The following is a 19574-nucleotide window of genomic DNA, read 5'->3' as shown; positions in this document are numbered from 1 at the left end:
GTGACAAAAATGCATCTTCTTTAAAAAAAATTAAAAAATGTAATTATAGCTTCCACATTGAAAATGAATGCATAAAGAGATACACTTAGTTAGGCTCAATTAAGATGGATGCAATTTAAAATATGGTCAGAAAATAAACTTACCTCAACACATTTTTTTTCCAACGACAAGACAATATGTGGAAGGATTTGGCTTTCCACCTTAAGTCTTTTATCAGCTTCTTGCTAGAAATACACAACAGAGTTACAAAGTAGTTTGAGAAAACTTCGCATTTATAATTGCAAATGTAGACAATTTCCCCCTGTAACATATTAATAATATCATGAATAGGTATGAATGTATGCTCAACAAGATTACTGCATGAAGGGAAGGTCACAGCCTCAAAAACTCAGGACAAATGAAAATCCTCCAGACAGTATAAAAAGGGAAGGAGTTGAGAGAAACATCTTTCTCATGAACTTTCTTTTAGGCAGACAAGTGAAGCTTGGGACTATTGTTTGCTGTGAAGAAGATGAACAATGGAGACAAAACACGACCAATGAAGCGTAAAAACTGTCACTGAAGGGCCAACAGATCCAAAGCTTATCCTAACTACCGCCATATTTAATAACTATTTTCAACACAACAAAATATAAAACCAGTAAATACTGAGCAATATATAGATGAACTTTTATAATTACCACCAAAAAGGGAAGACACCAATATTAATGTACAATATGCAATACTCAAAGAAACGTGGAGGCTTCAGTTCACATTTCATTCAGCAGGTGGCAGTGAAATACTGACAATATTTTCATTTCACACCATATCTCAGTTTTCTTCAGAAGGTGGGGGATCCATTGAAGCCAACAAGTGGTTTGAGGTTCAGGTCAACTATTGCACCACAAGAGGAGAAAGCAGAACCAGTTTTAACTTGTGAAACATAAATAAGCTTCCAGTTTCCTTAGGATGTAAACTGCTCGACGGGGTGCAAAAGGATAAGTAGTTAGATAAATGTACAGCAGCTCCCCTGCCTTCAACCTGTAGACTAGTCTAATCAGACAGACAACACATATGTTAGCATAGTGTGGATCACTTGTCCCACGTTGTTATTGCCTGAAATGTCTCGCATGCACAGAAGTGCCATCGTTAATTCAACGGAGACGTAGGTTGTTTATCCGTCTTGCTCTCATTTCAAAGTAATCTTGGATGAGGAACTTATTCATTATTGCCCATGAAACATGAGCTGAACACTCTGTAGGAGAAGCGGCATATGAAAGAGGCTTTGGCTATTCAAGATGGTCATAGTGGTCCAAACAATCAGCCTCAACACATTCATAACCAATGCCTTCACTCTTCCCCACAACTGTAGGCACAGTAGGATTCGAGCATGAAATTTTAATTTCATGGACGACATCATGAACAACTACCAGCCTTTTTTTGTACAATTTGTACTGCCTGTCGTCTCTGGCCATCATTGTTAGGAAATGGGTGCGCAAGGATCTATATTTTCTTTGAAGCTGTATGTATCCATTCTTAAATGAAATTAAGGAAGACCTGGTATTGTGGGCTGGCAGGTATCATACAAATAGGACTCTTGCGTCAGTGTATACTTGCATGCAATAGTTTGGCTGCTCTTTTAGACTGTTGCTTCAAAGAAGAAGAAAACATATTTCAATGTCTAGTTTCAAAGTTAAAACTATATTTTTCTCCTGGGCATAAAGAGACCATTTTGTCTGAGAACAAGCAGCTTGCACAGAGCGCTGCTGAAGGGCAAATCTAACCAAAGCATCAGCAAGTCAAGAATTCGCTATAAATGTGGAGCAGACAAGACTTAGTTTGTATGTCACATTTCTACAGACACAGACCAAGATTTACAATTATTTTAAAAGTAAAGCCAACCTAAATATATTGAACCCCTTATAATTATATCAAAAATAGGAAAAAGTGTTCGAATTGGCCACAATTTCAGAAAGGAAAAAAATGAACAAACTTTAAATGCAAAACAACAGTTTTATTGCAATACACAGGATTTTCTTCTGCTGCGCTCATTGCCTGCCAGGCACATCAACACACGGGTGAGGAAGGGGGGCAGGCCAGCACCAGAATACCGTTAATGTGCGTCATGAATTGGGTGAAAAGGTTTTTACCAATGAGCCCACCTGGACTCAGGTAGACTACGCGATTGTCCAGAGTTCACTTGTCTTCAGCCGTTTTAATTTAAAACATAAACAGAGGCCTACCCCAAGCATAAAAGCCAAGTTCTCAGATAAAACAGGCAACGAAGAGAAAGCAGAAAAGTACCTGCGCAATAAATCTGCATACAATCAAAATGGAATTTTCTTTAAGGAAGCAGAAACATTAGGAGTAAACCATTGCATTCATCTTTGTTTCATTCAATTTTTGGCATCTATCCTTGAACAGAGATTGTGCTTCGGCAGCAGATTATTTATGTTAGACAAAAGATGAAATGACGGGATGATTAATGAGAAGTCAAGAAAGACGAAAAGATGCTGAGCTGATATAAGGCTTCATTCATACAGTCATTGGTTGTCGTCCAACACATTATTTTTTAAAACTGCAAAATAAAAGGTTTTATGTCACAATCCAATAAAGATCCAGCAACGCATAAAAAAAAGGTGGCACTAGTGGAACTCCCGGACACAATTTACAGAGATGATGTATTTACCCGCTGCGGATTGAACGGCTTCATATTAAGGCTTCAAACAACAGCATTCGAAGTTGAGCAAATGCCTGTTTTGAATTTGTAAGCTAGGATTTTCTTACACCAAATAATTTAAATCTAGTTTAAAGCTGATCATTGTACAAGCTTTTTTAAATCATTCCTGAGAGGCAAAAATGTTTTCAAAATGACAAACTGTGTCACGGAAACCGCAAAAAAAAACAAACAGCGATTGTACAGTGTCACAGTAGAAGTGATTAGGCATGAGCTAGTCAGTTGATTGCTTGGTGATTGCAGGTTTCATTGAATAATTACACAAAGAGCTGGTAGCAAGAAATGGGGCTAAAAGTGCGCAAAGTTGAGGAAAACATGTGAATAGGAATATGGCGAGAAGAACAAAACTTCGTGCTCTGTTTTTAAATTTACAGGTGAAATAACCGTGGTGGAATGAGAAGATCGACAGGAGAGCAGACAAAGAGAGCATGAACACAAACAGGGAGGAGAGTGCGTTTAGCTGATCAGTAGAATACCACACTAGACTTTCCTCCAGGGGGGTTGAGGACCCGGTTATGAGAGCGAGGCTTGGGTCCCAGATGAGGCTCATGGTTCTTCCCCTCACCAGTCAAATCCGTCCCCTCAGGAGGTGATGAAGAAGAAGATGAAGAAGGAGGCTCAGGCACAGCAGGGGCTGGGACTGGGACAGCAGCAGGCTCTTCCTTGGCTGGTATGGGAGCTGGGGAGGCCACCTCCTCCTTCACCTCAGGTTGAATGACCTTGACTTCTGGTGCTGCAAGGGGAAAATGAAACCATCTTACAGAAATGCAAAAACATAAAAGTAGTTACACCTATTTCCATATCAAATAAATCCCACATTAATGAGTCAGTTGAAAAATCTGTCATAAATAGGCATTTGTGTGTAAATTTAAAAAGAAAAGACATTTTATTCGTGATACAACTTACCAGGTGATGGTTTGGATTCAGGTCCCACACTTAGATTGTCCTGAAAAAAAATAAAATAGACAGAGATAAGAGTATTCTCACTGTGTAATCACCTTATCGACTTGATAAAAACAGGCTCTCCTCTTTATGTTACTTGAATAAAACTAAACTGGCTTCACAAAACAGTGCAACTTCAATCGCCTTTAAATTATAGTTGTTGTGTCTTTCTTGAAAAGATGATTATAGTCTCAAGACAACTTTTAGCTGGTTAAATAAACAGCTTCAACATGTTACAGAAAACTGGTAATTTTACTGATTTCTTAAGAAGTGGCTGCTTGGAATTTATTTGGGTCACTGCTGAGATGGTGGCAAACGACTCAGCAGTCGAACACAACTCTGGTTGCGTTGCACAAACACTATTGATCCGTATCGAGGACTGATTGTTTGACCAGTGTGTGTGACAGTCTATGTTCAAGTCTTACAGGATAATAAAATGAAAATGAAATATTTGATAAGAGCAAGCAGACCTTTGGGCCTCAACTGCAAAATGGGTGGTGGTGGGACCATTTGTTAAAAAATAAATAAATAAAATATGTAAAGCAATAAAATAAAAAAAAGTCAGTCTAGAGTATAAAACATAGGTGCATGGTCTACCTTTGGCTTATTTGGGTGGCTTCGGTTTGGGCTTTGTTCAGGGGTAGAACTGAATATGTTGCTGCTTTGTCCACCTTGAGGGTTGTTTCTCTGTTGCCGAGCTGGAGGTTCAGGATCCCCGAATATTCCGCTACTCTTCCCACCTACATAAAGTATCATCAATATGTGTCATATGTTTTGCAGCAGTGACAGCGTAATAATTGCACACTCATCTTTATAACATTACATCAAGATTGGATAGTGAACTGACCAGCCTATTTGGTAGTCAGGCGAGTCAACCTGACTGCCTTATCTGCTTATTATTCCCTGTGGCGTTAGCAGTCCTTGTCTGGAAACTCAGACCATTTTTTTAACAGTAGTTTGAACTGATAACATTCGCACTCTATAAGAATAGAGTAAGAATGTGAATGACTGCAACAGCGACTCCACAGAATATGGAGGACGATTCGTTTCAGGCACAGAGAACATTTAAAGTGTTTATAGTAGCATTATCTTATAGTAACACATTTCACACCCTAGACCTTGATAGAGGTATGACTGGCCAACCTCTGCACATCCATTAACGCTCGCATGTTGGTCTGACCTGGAGGATTGGAGCGCTTGGGTACACTCTGAGACTCCTCTGGTGGAGCAAAGAGTTTAGAGGACATCTTATTGGGTCTTCTTGATGCTGCAGCATCCTCTTCATAGCCACCAAACAAGTTACTGGAGCCACCTCCAGGAGGCTGCAACACCCTGCAGGGGATAAAGTAAAATAGCACTTTAATAGGATCTCATCCAATGTATTCATCAATTAGCCTGCACAAGTGTGACCTGGCAGAGTTTGAATAGAGATAGAGAGAATTTACCGCTACACTGGTTTACTTAACATTTAAAGAGGATGTGGACCCCTGACAAATGTAAAGAGTCACCGAGGTACAGGTTTACTGATTACTGTGAGAATCACGAAGTTACGACAAGTAGAAACATGGTTATGAATACGTTACGGTGAAGCCCTGGTTTGCACCAACGCAGCTAAATAACAGGTTATTAGATTATCGGTAAGCTAACGGAGCGTAGTAGTCAGGAGATAGCGCCTTACGTCTGAATACTCCGGCTTGTTACAATTGAAGCTTTGCGACACTTTCTCACGTTATTAAAAGCTTATATTAACAAGACCTTAGTTAGCGGCCACAGAAGGAAACTTTAACGCCGTTGTTGGCGAGTAGAAAGAAGAGCAGTCTGAGGTGAATTTCACACTTCCGCAGGCGCAGTAGACAACGCCTGGTCGGCTAGCTTAAAAGCTAACTTAAATCTTGCCTGTTAAAGTTTGCTAATGGAAGACAACTCACATATCACGTCACTCATTGCTAATGTTAGGCTTGAGAGGGTAACGCTAGCTTAGTATGAAAAAGTCAGCACTAAGACATGTGTCGGCTATTTCTTACAGAAATAACCAAGCTACACGACCATATTCTTTACCTGGAGCTTGGTTTCGACCCGCTATCCAGCCCTTGAAACATGTTCGTTGAAGTCATAATGGCTTTTGTTTTTGAGCCCACAAGTTTCCGAAGACAACTTCGTCAATTTGCCAACTGGACGACAAGCAAGTACTGCCGTCTGCGCGTGCTCAAACCTCCTGGTGAAGAACGTAACGTTTAGTCCTCCCAACTGCGACAAGGGGGAATTTAACTGGTCCACCGCCCCAATCTGCCGAGTGGTGCTGTGCGCTCGTTTCGGTCACCCGGTGCGCTCGTTTCTGTTACCCGGTGCCCCGGCGGTAAAGATCGTTCACGGAATCCAATCGGTAGAAGTCGTTCGAGACAAATAAGCTATTTGACTACAATATCAATGAAGCCGTTGTGTTTTTGTTGTTGCATCTGTTAATCTGTTGTACAGATTGTATATAAAAAAAACAACAACAACAAAGGAAACTCCACCCGCTCGTCTTTCAGAGACCGTGCACTTTTATTGATATATGACACTTGTTTTGGGACACCGGTGCACCTGATCAGTACAATGGCATTTTAAACTGAGTGCATATGCTATGGAATTCAAATTAATTTGTACCATAGTTAGTTTGCTTAGCAGACGGCCCTGTTGTACATCAGTGTTTCGTTGAAAGCACTAAACATCAGATTCTAAATCCATTTAGCCGGGTCGTTTTAGGCGTACGCTAGGATAAATCAAGTGCATCCTCTGTGTTACGCCTGTTGATTTGATCGTCAAAATGCCAATCACTTTCTGGGCGGAACTTATTTTAATGCGCCAAAAAACTCCATTGCGTTGATCAAATGTTGTTAAAACAACACTTTCTAACGAGGAAACATGTAAGATGATTGAGAAGTCAAACTGTCTTTTAATTAAAAAAAATAACGTATTGGGGAACTTACACGGCATGACAGGAAGAGAATGGCAATTGGTCCATCGGCATTGTTTCTCTCACTAACAATTGGCGAAGCTGTCTGTCAATCAAGTTCTAACCGTCGTCCTCGTGTTTTTCTGACCAATCATAGGATTTGTTTTCGAGTCGTAATGGGCGTGTCTAAACGCGTGCTCATTCGAACTGCAGGAACTGTCATCGGTAACGAGCAACAAGCTGGACGGATGCCGTCAACTAGCATTGCAATACCGTGTCTCGAGTATTAATACCACCAAAAGGCGTCCACCTCAGGTATTTCCCAAACTTTGATTCTTGTTGTCCATCTAACAAACCGTTTGAGGCGCTGTGTATAATAACCGGAACGTTACCAGCCGTTTTCGCCACGTATGGCTTGTTTGACTGCCTCAGCGTTAGCTAGCCAACAGTAGCAGCGATGCTAGGCACCACGTTCTGTATGGAGACGACTATTCCATATATTTAATATCTCTTATTACAGCAAAGTTAACAATTTGTTAACAATTTGTGTAAATAACGTATAGAGTGTTAGGTATTACCAGGTCACACTCTTAGAATAGTGTCAACCTTGCGTAAAAGCAGAGACAGTGGTTGGACTATGAAATTGTGAAGGCAACATTATACTCTGTGAAAAAAGTATGATGTGAGATAAGAGACTAACCTGAAGCTACTTCAAAACTATATTTTGTGATGGCGTGTTTTTATTTTAATGTTATTGGAGCCACATTCATGTATCAATATTACAACAACTTCCAGTTGAAAGATTCCCGACGAGTGGAAGTAAACATGAACAGTAGTTCAGGGTTTGCATTGCTATCAGATCAGAGTCTGATGGAATCTGAGATTTTGCATTCAGATGACTAAAAACAAGTTTTTAAAAACTGTGTGGGGATGTAGAAACGGGGACGTCCCTAGTCATTTTCATACACCTACTACTCGTGTTCAATTGCTATTTCTTTGTGTAGCTCTATCTTGCTGTCATCCATATGCTATCACACTCCCGATTATTCAGAAATGCGTGAATTAGTAGATGCTAATCGAGAAACACACGATTCTGTCATGTTTACACATTATAAATACATGATAATAGTAATACAGCGGGTCTCGATGTACACAGGGCACATACAGTCTGCTCCAGACACATGATTAGTATTTGTATGATGTGATAGAAATACCAGCTAATAAAGCATGCTCACAAACCCTTGTAATTGCAGGATGTATATGAAATACGTTGTTTTGCAGACATGATTTCTGCATGCGATGGTGACGTAGTGGCAAACAAAGTCCACTTGCGCACAGGTTATTACAACTATCTATGCTTCTCAATTCAGATGAGCTCCACTGACGTATGCCGCAGTAAAGTCTTCCTCAATTCATGCAGTAAATATGTCTGATTTGTGAGTGTTTTATAGTTTTATTTCTTGTTGCAAATAAGCATTGAGTAATGTTGCTGATAGAAAACAGTTGAACTGCGCAGAGAGTTCAGCTCAGTCGAAGCAGAAGCAAGGAGAGGGCAGAAAGCGGAGAGATCGGTCTCGGTTTTATTATGCTCAATTTGAACAGCATTTGCCAATATAACCGGTCGGACTCATGGTGAAAAGAAAGAAGACGTCGCCTACTAGCGAAGAGCACGAAAATGGGTAAAAATGTGTTTAAAATAAACACTTTACTTAGAGGTCGAATGCACCGACGGGGTTCGTTGTCGTTTCTGCAGGGCGCTAAACTGAAAAGCGCTCGCATTTGAATTTAGTTGAAATTCAACCGACAATATTGTCCTTTCGAGTCGAAAGACACTCGGTAAAACACCGCCGCCAGTTCCTAAACTGTTTTGGTTGTTGAATATAATTTATCTGAAGACGTTTAATGCATATATTTGGTGTTGTTTTGTCGGGACTGGAGAGGGGATTTGAAACAAACAGCGGCGGCCATGTTGAGAGACAGTGAACGTCGTCTTTAGAAGTTAATTTCACACACCGCTTTGCTCCCAATGTGACATTTTTTCCCCTGAATGTGTGTTGGCAGCATGACACTGGGCTCCAGGGAGGGGATCGGTGTCGATGGGAGGACGAATCCGTCCAGAAAGCCCGAAGGTTGCGACGAGGAGGAGAGCGGAGAGCAGGCGAGCGAGGAGCGCAGTACAAAGGGAGACGACGGAGTGGAAATTCTTAATCCATCAACTACGGGTCTCAGCCCCGGTTCAGCTCCGGTTCTACCCGCCTCTCCGCCGAACCGAGCCGGACTTGGCTCGACCCAGCATTCCCAGACCTCCGCGGAGCCCGCCCCTCCGTGTCACGACCAGCATCATTTTCTCCGATCAAGCGTCCGACCTCCGAGCAAACGGATCCGGAAGGATTCAATCGGCTCGACCATCAATGGACACGGAGGGGCGAAATCGAAAGGTACTGGATGTTACCAATCTCAAGGAGAAGTGGTGTTATTAGATCGGGGAGAAGTGTGCATCGGTGGCGGGTCTTCCCTCAGTTGTCACTGTGTTTACACTTTGTTTATCAGTGATGGCTAAACTGATGCTGGCTTTGTTGTGTACTCCCTCTCGGCCACTGGCTGGGTAGTTGCTCTGGGTAGGATTTTTTTTTTTTGGCCGCTCCAAACCAAGTTGCAAAACCACCCTGTGAACACTTTCTGTGCAAAAGAACAGTCACAGAGACCAGGAGTTCAATTAGCAATTAAGTTTCAGTTACTGTTTCTCGGAAACTTGCCTTCACAGGTTTAAAACACTGTTTTGACGTGTCGTGAGTGTAAAAAAAAATCAGGGCGAAAGCTTCAGTGTTTCTGCATGGAAATCAGAGCTGGTCATGAGAGCAGCATTGTTATAAATAGTCGCTTGCACTTCTATTTTATTTAAAAAAAAATATTTTCAGCAAATAAAAAAATAGAGCAGGCTGTGCTTATTGTCTTCAACAATTCAATTGATTCACTGATCCGACCAGAAGGTAATTTAACAAGTAAAGTAATTATTTTCTAGAGGATTTTGTTTTTCACGTACAGAGTGTGTGAGGGATTATTACTGACTTGTTTCAGTTTGTATAATTATTGTGCTCCGTTCTGAAAGTATATCAGTTTTTCTCTCTCCTGAAAATTGTCTAAATGAGTTGGACTCTGATCAGACATAACATTTACTGCATATTGATGAGTTGGCATGCTCCGACAGGTATGACTAGTGGATTTCTGTTATTGCTGTTGGAAAGAGACTGTGATTGTTTCATCAAATGTATATTTAGATGGCCCAGGTGTCGATCAGTTGACCAAGAAAGTCCTACTTATTTTTGATATGATGCTATATTGGTGCACATCTATTTTCAGAGAGACACATCTAGGTTAGTGCCTATGACCCACAGATTTGTATTTGTAAATGAACACCCATTTTCGCTGAAAATCTACAGCAACTGCCTCTGTGCTTGTGTTAATGTCTCTGGCATTGTGCTCTGTTCTGGGGTAAACGCAGCCATCGGGGCCCATCAGGAGTTGGTTTTGGACCCGTGTACTGTAGACCTGGCCGTAGGGACTGATTGTTTTTCCTGCCTCCTTGCCAGAGCTGAACCGCAGGAGGATAAGCTCTGTAGGTTGTGCAGTGTAGTTGCAGTGGGTGGCTTCGTGTGAATACATTTGAACATCTCCCAAAAAAAACACAAACTACTATTTCTTTCTTTCCATGCCATACAAAACAAACCATGCGGTGAACCATTTGTTTCAACTCTTACATTTTTTACTTTGATATTTAATACTATTTCTTATTTATATTATTATTTTTCTCTGAATGTTTCATGACTGATGGCTTTGGTTCCTTATGTGTCTGTGTAACTCAGGGGCAGAGAATGGCTCGTCCTCCCAGGGGACAGTGGGACAGTCAGGGCCAGTGGCCGGTTCCACAGGGGGAGTGTCGAAGGCCTCCAAGGGCCAGGGGTCTGCTGAGAAGGAGGAGCAAGCTGGTAACCAGAAGAGGGCCCGTCGGCAGTGGGAGTCTTGGAGCACAGAGGACAAAAACAGCTTTTTTGAGGGCCTCTACGAGGTAAAGGGCAGACAATCGAGTGTCACAGGTCAAAAGATGGCACTTCCTAATGTTGCACAACTTTACCTTTTTAAGTTTTGCGGTTTATCTTTTACATCTTATACTCAATTCTGCTCTTCAGCATGGGAAGGACTTTGAGGCTATCCAGAACAACATTGCAATGAAGTACAAGAAAAGGGGCAAGCCAGCCAACATGGTGAAGAACAAGGAGCAGGTTCGCCACTTTTACTACCGGACCTGGCACAAGATCTCCAAACACATTGACTTTGCCAACGGTGAGCTGCCCCTTTATCGTTGTCTCCCAAAAACCTGACACAGTCTCAGTAAAAGTTTGAGGGTCAAACTATTTATTTTGTGGAGTTGGAACTCCATGTAACACATTGTTTTACAATAATAGTGTACAGCTTGTACCATCTCATCTTGTCTCATGTATCCTATTATGTCTATTACAAAACAAGTTCTAGTTAAATATAAATATTCATTCCTACACCATGTTTTTTCTCAACAATTCCTACACTAAATTTGAAATAGCATTTCAAAAGGAAGGGAGATTTTGTCCCAAAACATATGTTGAAAAAACCTCCAGATCAGCTTGAGCCCTTCTCCTCTTCAAAAAGCCCTCAGTGTCACTGTTGTGTTGTCTCTGTGTCGCACGCACATGCCTCCTGAATCCCTCTCTCCAGCACCGTTGTGACTTGCCACCTTTTGTTCTCAGTGTACTCCAGAGTGCTGAAGAAGTCCTCCCAAGAACTGTACGGCCTCATCTGCTACGCCGAGCTCCGCAAAAAAGTTGGCGGGTGTAAGTTAAGATTTTTTCTGGGAGTGTTGTTGTGCTGTTGATTTGGGACACAAGGGATGTGATGAAACACTGCCCCCTCCCAGTCACGGGGGACAGCTACTCTTGAGGGACGATGTCGTAAACCGCTCTGTATTTTGTCTTTGACAGTAATGGATGATAAGAACGTGTCAAAGCTGAACGAACTAATCCAACAAGGGTAAGTCTGTAGTAAAATTGAGAGAGAAAAAATGGATTGCCTACTTACACGGTTTTAATGTTAAATAACATAGACTGTGTTACCATGTGACAACAGTACTTGTACAGTTGTTATGCTTATTCTGGGATGTGTATGTGATCCATAACATTAAAGCTTCGTTGCTATTCTGTCTGTTTGACCAGGGCCACTACTGTGCGCTCCAAAGGGAGGAACCTGCGAATCAAAGCACCCATGTGCCGAGCACTGAAGAAACTGTGTGACCCAGATGGTGAGCATGTGACTCACAGACACAAAGTACATACATACAAAGTAAACAAACATCATGGCGGAAAATACAAACCACGCGATGCTGAGGCACAGGGTTTGTGGGGGCGGGGTTTTGGCAATAACAATGGCAGCGTGTGGGCTATCGGTGTTTCCATGGAAACACTGTGGGAGCAAAGTGAGGAGGAGGAGAAGGGAGATGATGGAGACGACCGGTCTGACCGACTGGCATCTATCTGCCCGTCTGTTCAAAAACAGCCACTCACTTAAGTTGGAGAAAACATTTGCTTGAACCAAGGATGGAAAATTATCTTTCTTCCTGAGTCAGAGTTGTATTTTTAGTGCTGTACCAGTGACGGTCCTCGTCCTGGTTTGTTATTTCCTCGTCAGCTGCATTGTACTGTTCATGTCGTACTTTAGTGGCTCTTTAGGTTCAGTAATTACTTGTTATTTCCGCTCCGTGTTAAAACATCATACTTTCACACGCTGGCCTGTGCTCTTTAAAAACACTTGAACCTTTCTCCTGTGAGATCGTTGTCGGTGTTCAATCCTCATTGAGTCTTTGTTTCCTTTCAGGAGTGAGTGACGAGGAGGACCAGAAGCCAGTGCGTCTCCCCCTGAAGGTGGCAGTGGAGCTCCAACCGCGCAGTAACCACTCCTGGGCCCGCGTTCAGAGTCTGGCTCACAACCCTCGCCTCAGGTCAGTCCAGCCTGTTAACTAACGTCTGAGAGGAGTTTATTACCAACGTCGTTGTTTTCAGGATACATTTTCAAAAGCAGCACAGCTCACTAACACGGCGCCTTTTGGCAAATCAATCCTGGGTTTTACTGTTCTTACTGTTAGCATGAATGCATCATCAAGTAGTTTTAAAAATGATGCATGTTTGCGACCAAAGCTCCACAAAACTAAGACTTAAGAATGATAAAAAGAACTGTTGTGTTTGCTTTGGAAAATATTCAATGTCAACCCGAAATATTTATGTTTCAAGCTTCCCGGATCAATGGCTTAAGTGAATCTATATTCTAATATGTGTATCCATTCAGTGTGGTGCTTTATGTGTTCGGAGCTTAAAATCTAATTCCCCCATCTTAGTGCTGTTCAGCACCACGTTACCACGGCAGCTTGTAAAGCAACACTGATCTCTTTCTGTGTCTTTTCCAACCCAGGATGGTGGTGGAGCTCCACAGGAAAGTCTCCAGCCTGATTGATTATCTGAAACAGAAGTGGGCGTACCAGGACCAGCGGATCGTATCCTTTAAAACGTCGTATGATTTTTTAAAGCAGTATTGATTGCATTGCAGTTTAGAAAAAGGGTTGCACAGAGTGCAAGAGTGCACGTCTGTGATGAAAGGATGTCATGTGACAGCAGAGCAGAGAGCTTCAGATCATTTTCTTCTCCCACTCTTAACTGATAAAATGGATTGTGTTTAAGACGATGAAACAAAATAAAATTAGGTTTCTCACTATTTTATACACGAGCTGCTACGTTACAGTACATTATTTGTTATTTTCTTTGGTATGTGATTTGGAGCATTGGTAGTTCACGTCCGCAGTAAACATTTGTGAACTGTGAACATGTCTATTTCTGTTTGAGTCCTTGACACTTGATGCTTCAGCTTAAAAGTCTCATGGAGAGGGAGGCTCTGGAGGTCGGCCCATCCAGCACCGCCTCTCCCAGCCTCTCCCGGCAGGACGATCTGTTCCTTTACCCCGCTGAGAGCAGCACTTTGACCACACTGCCTGGTGTGGCGCGTGTCGTTCACTCCAAGGCCTCCTGCACTGTACACTGGCTGGAAAGTGGCAAGAACCGTCCTAATGCCAAGGAGTTGCCCGCCGCTCAGATCCTGGGTATTCACACGGCTCCACCAGTTCGGACTGGCACTAAATCTGGACGGGGAGGCGCCGCTGCCGCTGGTGCTCCAGTGACTGCATTGTGCGATAGTCGACGAACTGAGCCCCTCAACCCCGAGCCTTCACAAGACTGCTCCACAAAAGTAGAGGAGAAGAGGCCTCAGTCTGTTTCTTTCCCCGCTTCCTCTCAGCAGACTGTGGCTCTTCGGGAAGAGGGATCTGGGATCGGACCCTCTGAAGGGGGGAAGAGCTGTACTGGTGTGAAGGCCAGTAGTGGTTTAGCAGTGAGCAAAAGCCTGGAGAAGTTGTGTAGTGTTACAGAAAGCTCCTCGGAGCCGTGCAATGAGGAGCAGAGCCCCAGCACCTCTTCCCCAGAGGCCAACCAGACTCCCCCAGCCAAACCTCCAGTCACTGGCTCAGAGGAGGGAATGTCGCAGGGCTCTGCACCGGCAGCCAAGGAACGGGCAGTCGAGCAGATCAGAGGGGAGGGCTGGAGCGCGCGCGACGCCGAGAACGTCACCCTGGCTGAGCTCTACCTGATGTTTGGGAAGCCCGGCAAGCTGCAGCTGGAGTACGAGTGGCAGCCCATTGCGGTTCCTTTCAACAACCAAGAAAACGGACAAGCCCAGCTCAAGCCCATCAGGACGCAACACGTTTTGCGCTGCCTGCTAAAGCTGGTTGCCACTGAGGTCAATCCTAAACCTTTGGTAGGGATTCACTGTTACTTCTTTCTTTATTGTTGCTGGTTGCCAGATATCTATTTTATCCTGTATACAAAAAAAACATCTGAAAGATGTGTCTATAATGCATCTTCTCCTACAGGCTCCAGAGCTGTGCTCCACTGCTCCATCCCCACACAAGACCCATCAAGAGGAGCAGAACCAGGCCCTCACGCCTCCAGGGAAGGGTCCCGTAGCAGGTGTTCGCAGCCCCAGCTGTGGCCGGCAGCAGACCTCTGTCCGAGGGGCCCGGTTACACCTGCCAACTGCTGGAGTCTCAGGTATTGAAGCGTTAAAAGCGCATTCGACTTCAGTTTATGAATCATGAATCATATATCCCTCATATAGGCTTTGGTTCTTAACTCATTCATTCATTGTCTTAAACTCATTTATTCATTGTCTTAAATAATTGTCACGCCTCACATGACATCTCTTTCTTGTTCCTCCTCTCTTAAGGTGGACGCAACCTTCCTCGCTCCCTGCTGGGGTTGTCGGCGAGCAGCGACGCAGAAAGCGGTGTGTTTGCGGTGCCCACCACGCTGCCCCCCAACAGCTCGCGGCACAACAGAATGTTTTCCCCCAACAAGGAAGCAGAGCTCGCCCTCAAACAGCAGCTCGACTCTATCAATGTAAAACGGCAAAGCATTATTTTTTTTTACATTAATTGAATAACTACATATGTATATATCGTCCACACGCACAAATGTCATTAATATGCGCTGTATATTTGGTTTTCTTTTACAGATGCAGTCGGATCTTTTTCTCACAAGACAAAGAAAACCTCGAAACAGACAACTTCGGAAACCACTTGTCGTTCAGGTAAGAGAAGAACACAATGGTGTTTTACTCGATCTATTCTGTTGTACCGCAACGACCATCTCTAACTTGTAGAGTTGGGGAATTGTTTGAATATTTGTACTGTAAACGTCTTTTTAGTGTTTCTCTGTGCATTTAGTTCAGAGGCTTCTGTCTCATCCACAGCGAACACTTCTACCACGAACTACAGGAGACACTCCTCAGCATGTCTGCTCTTTCTCCATCCTCTCCAACTCCTCTGCCACAGGTACGCTTCAGGCATCCTGATCCCACAGCACAATTTGTTAAAGTGTTGTACTTTTCCCTTTAGTGTATAATAACATACTTGTACTCTTGACAGTAGGTCCTTGAAAAGGCCTCGTACATAACTAAAGGCCATTTCTCTTCTTTAACAGCCATTCTGCTAATCTCCCGCTCTCTCACTTCCTGTTTCTTCCCTCAGGAACTGGATCTTTCCGGCCAATCCACACTCGCCTGGCTCCTTCCTCCCGCCCCCTCCTGTCCAAAGCTTCCCCTGCAGCGTCCAGCTCTGCAGCAGCCAGCCAGCTCTCCAGTATGTTCTGTTTTCATTGTTTTATCTATTTTTCTTTTTTTTCTGTTTCAAACTAAGGTCTAGATGCAGTGTAATTTATGTTGCCCTGGAGAAGTACGAGTATTAGTTTGAACTCTTCTTGTACTCCTGTCATCACCTCTTCACTCCTTCAATGGGCTCAATAACAGGAAGACTACTAAAAATGAATCTACACCGAGAGTTGCACATTGTTTGACCCGTCAAATTAAAAGTAACCCTTCACAATGAGAGTCAGTTGGAGTATTTATACTTTGTATTGTTCTGACATCTCACAGAATCCTAGTTCAGGGCTTCATACACACACAAAATAATGTTATCAAGTTTTTCCGTATAGTTCAAAGATTAAGTTATTTTTGTGAAAGACACTGTGAATTCTCTGGATTTTTAATACAAAATTGAGTTCCAGTTTCAAATGATACAAAAATGATTTAGTTCTTAACTCCCACATGATCTCTGACCGTCAATATGTTTTGAACAAATACTCTTTTGTGCTGGAGTAAAAAGACAAAAGGAACATTCTTCCAGCTCCTCACTGGTCTCCCATGCTTTCCCTTTTTATATTCACATTGTTGCTGTGTTTAATTGCTGAGGTTACTTTTTTTTTTTGGTCCATCCCCACATGCTCAGTTACTATTGGTACCAATCAGTTATAGTGCTGATGTGACAAATCCTTTGTGTTTCTAAACTGTTAATACTCTTTCAGGTGCCATTGACCTGGCTGCTAAGTCTGCAGGTATCATCCCGGGCAGTCCCTGTCGGGAGCTGAACTCTCCTGCTGTTGATAACGGCACCCTCCTCCACACCACACCCATTGTTGATGCAGAACCAGACGCTCAACTCCTCCAGCACAATGTCCCAGAGGTCAGCAGCACACACTCACATACACAAACTGAAACAAACTGGGAGCTCTGTCTCACTTTATCTACACAAAGATGACAACTTTATAACTTGGCTGTGAGGGGGAAGTAGGACTCTGTTGACAAAGGCCAGAGGAAAGGAAAGAGAAGAATAGTCCTACGTACAAGTGGAGGTACAAGAATATGATGTTGGCTGTCTGCAGTTATTAGTAATAAGATACTGATGTTGGGTCGGGACCCACAATAGCAAAAAGTCATGTTTTTGTTGTCATTCTATCCACGCCTCACCAGCTTGGTAGCAAACGCATGGAAAATCGTAGAAAATCTAACAAAGCAGCCCCTAAATAAGTGTTGTTATTTTCTTCCTCTTTTTACAGAATGGTCACCATCCACCATCTCCCAGAGTGACCGGTGGCAGAGACTCAATCCTCTCTCCACCCAGCGTGGCCTCGCTCCTGGACATCTCTCTCCCCGGCCCCCCTGAAGAGGCTCTAGCCCCCGGAGAGCCTCAGACACACATCAGTGACTCCATCATCGAGCTCGCCATCAACTCTGCCCACTATGGTGCGTCCAGGATTCTAGCCTGTATGCGAACAATAACATGGAAACCTAAAGTGTGGGATGTTTATTTCTTTAAAACTGACAAATTGCAGTTGGGTATTAGCATTAAATTAAGAATAGACTGGAGCACCTTTTAATGAGATGGAAAGTGACCACATGTCAGAAAGGTTTGCAGTCCACACCAACAGGTTGAGTTTTCTCCAGAGAGGATGTGATGCATGTCAGACAGCTTGAATTGTGTTGACATGCAACCAACTAGCTCAGTTCTGAGACGTGGGGCATATTGAACTCTGTGTGTGTAATCTATTGGCTGTTTGCCTGTTCTGCTGCAGGCGAGGAAGCCGCTCTCTCTCCAGCCAAGCTCAGCAACAGCGACGGCTCCAAACTGTTGGCCTCGTCTCCCTCAGTCAGCCCATCCCGAGGCTGGATCCCGTCGCCCAGCCACGACCCCCAGTGGTACCCAAGCGACTCGTCTGACTCCACACTGGGATGCCTCCTCTGTGAGTCTTTTTCTCTCTTAAATAATTAACCACAAGCACATGCCAGTACAGATCTTTGTAGCTCGACTGAACACTGCTAAGGGTTTCCTAACCAAATATTTGATACTATAAATCAAAGTTAAAGCCTGAGACAGACAAACGGACTGCAGGTCAATGAAAACGCTAACATCAACTTAACGTGACTAGTTTAAGTTCATCATTAAAAATGGAAATACTGAACACACAGCAGGTTTACGTCTGCCTGAGTTACCATTTTTTTTAAAAATCACAGCTTTGCTAAATTGACTGTAAAACAGCACATACTAGCTTTAATGTCACAAAGAAACTAATAAGGTAATACATTTTAATCTTAATAAACCTTTACAAAGAACACTTGTTGCCTTCAAACTTTCATTCTCTTATTAATGCACAATAACACACACACCTGTGGACTTCCTCTTGTAGCGATGTCCCGCAAAGAGAACTTTGTTTCCACTCTTTGTGTTTGCAGTCCCTTTTATTCACGGTCTGTCTCTTTCCCTTCCAGCCAGCATGGTCTCTCCTGATAAGGGCAAGCGGACCACCCTAACCCCCTCTGGCCCCTCAAGCGGCACAGCTTTGCTTGGTCCCAGTCTCCTGGACTGCAACTCCCATGATTCCTTTCAGTCCCGCGGCCTTCCTGATGTGGCAGAGGTACGTTATCGCTATTGAATCTTCTTTTTTTTCAGTTCCACACTCTGGCAATCTAAAAATGGGCTTTCTCGGAAATAGTTCAACCTTTTTGAGAAATAGACAAATTGACCTTCTTGTTGAGGGTTAGATGAGATGGTTTGACACCACTGTCATACATTAAGCTACAGACAGTTTAGGAAACAGTTAGCCGGGCTCAGTCCAATGCTAACACAATTCCTCAAACTTGTAATGTATTCCAGAGGTCCCTGGGGACAATTTTTTTATTTTTATTTTATCTATTTTCCTTTGTCTTTGCTGTTGTCAGTACTGTTGTACATTGATTGCTCTCTGGTTGTTCCCGCAGATGGACTCTCAGCTTGCTTGTATGATGAGTGAGAGCAGTGTGGACTACATCGCTCGCTTCAATGACCTGGCTCAGGAGCTGGCTGTGACCGAGCCACCACCCTGAGGCCGAGAGGACCTGGCCGCAGCGACCCACGGCCATCTGGAGGACATGGGTTTGCTCTGTCGAGACTTTCTCCACGCTGTCCCTTCTACTTTGGAGAAAAGATGCCCTCCCCTCCCTTTCTCCCCCCTGCCCTGTTTGTAAAAGTGCAATAATACCAGTGAACCGTGACCATTGTTCAAAGCGAGTTCAAAACTTGTTGGTTTCACTGGACTGTTCTTTAAGTTGAAACGCCCTTTAAAAACGAACACTTTACAAAAACAAACGCGTTTACAAAACACAACCTCATGTACAGGAAAAATCTATGCCATATTTGAACAAAACATATTTTGACAGATCTTTTATGTCTCTTCCTGCTCTTTGTGTTTGTCTGTCTTCTATTATCTCAGATTAAACCCACAAAATGTGTAAATCTGCCACAATGTGCAGTTCAGATCCCAACTGGTGGTGCTGACGGGTGAATGTGGTGACATACTAGTTTAACTTCTGTTGTTGTGGCCGCGGTTGGAAAAGTAGAGTACAACACAGCAGGGCGGGTGAAGTAAAAACTACTGCCCTACTTTCCACGGGCTTTTGATCAATTTTAGGTGTTATTGGTTGCGTTTTATAAACACATCATACCATGCGTTTTCTGAATCAGGTTTCTTGTTTATTACAAATGTT

General features: G+C 43.2%; 2 protein-coding genes across 3 annotated transcripts; one reads left to right on the top strand and one right to left on the bottom strand.

Annotated features, from left to right (window-relative positions):
• Window positions 1-1972: 1972 nt before the first annotated feature.
• jpt2 (Jupiter microtubule associated homolog 2) lies at window positions 1973-6089 on the bottom strand. The gene is made up of 5 exons (XM_068579566.1): window positions 5717-6089; window positions 4839-4990; window positions 4256-4398; window positions 3623-3662; window positions 1973-3449 (listed from the first exon to the last, which is right to left on the bottom strand). The coding sequence occupies exons 1-5, from the start codon at window positions 5770-5772 to the stop codon at window positions 3181-3183; spliced, it is 660 nt and encodes a 219-aa protein (XP_068435667.1). The 5' UTR covers window positions 5773-6089; the 3' UTR covers window positions 1973-3180.
• A 704-nt stretch (window positions 6090-6793) lies between these two features.
• On the top strand, window positions 6794-19250 carry cramp1 (cramped chromatin regulator homolog 1). 2 transcript variants are annotated; one of them, XM_068579101.1, is made up of 20 exons: window positions 6794-6908; window positions 8655-9031; window positions 10457-10659; window positions 10781-10934; window positions 11375-11458; window positions 11606-11654; window positions 11837-11922; window positions 12495-12618; window positions 13086-13167; window positions 13536-14477; window positions 14593-14770; window positions 14946-15118; window positions 15234-15308; window positions 15471-15552; window positions 15748-15858; window positions 16580-16737; window positions 17111-17297; window positions 17627-17794; window positions 18321-18466; window positions 18810-19250. In XM_068579101.1, the coding sequence occupies exons 2-20, from the start codon at window positions 8656-8658 to the stop codon at window positions 18912-18914; spliced, it is 3483 nt and encodes a 1160-aa protein (XP_068435202.1). In that variant the 5' UTR covers window positions 6794-6908; window position 8655; the 3' UTR covers window positions 18915-19250. The 2 variants fall into 2 exon arrangements, with proteins under 2 accessions (XP_068435202.1, XP_068435201.1); XM_068579100.1 differs by lacking the exon at window positions 6794-6908 and adding an exon at window positions 8140-8272.
• The last annotated feature ends 324 nt before the right edge of the window (window positions 19251-19574 follow it).

Source organism: Clinocottus analis, unplaced genomic scaffold, assembly GCF_023055335.1.
Source record: "Clinocottus analis isolate CAN_PGR_092001 unplaced genomic scaffold, fCliAna1.0.p SCAF_16, whole genome shotgun sequence".
Classification (NCBI taxonomy): domain Eukaryota; kingdom Metazoa; phylum Chordata; class Actinopteri; order Perciformes; family Cottidae; genus Clinocottus; species Clinocottus analis.
Note: the sequence above shows the minus strand (reverse complement) of the source record. Positions and strands in the feature narration are given on the sequence as shown.

What these genes read in the sequence shown, in the direction of transcription:
- cramp1 (XM_068579100.1), top strand. Translation starts at nt 8,223, where the DNA reads ATGGTGAAAAGAAAGAAGACGTCGCCTACTAGCGAAGAGCACGAAAAT. An exon ending in TTTTTGAGGGCCTCTACGAG is followed by an intron (nt 10,660 to 10,780) that starts GTAAAGGGCAGA and finishes TCTGCTCTTCAG; the next exon opens with CATGGGAAGGACTTTGAGGC. An exon ending in CTCCAACTCCTCTGCCACAG is followed by an intron (nt 15,553 to 15,747) that starts GTACGCTTCAGG and finishes TTCTTCCCTCAG; the next exon opens with GAACTGGATCTTTCCGGCCA.
- jpt2 (XM_068579566.1), bottom strand. Translation starts at nt 5,772, where the DNA reads ATGACTTCAACGAACATGTTTCAAGGGCTGGATAGCGGGTCGAAACCA. An exon ending in CAAGCGCTCCAATCCTCCAG is followed by an intron (nt 4,399 to 4,838) that starts GTCAGACCAACA and finishes TACTTTATGTAG; the next exon opens with GTGGGAAGAGTAGCGGAATA. An exon ending in GCCACCCAAATAAGCCAAAG is followed by an intron (nt 3,663 to 4,255) that starts GTAGACCATGCA and finishes ATTTTTTTTCAG; the next exon opens with GACAATCTAAGTGTGGGACC.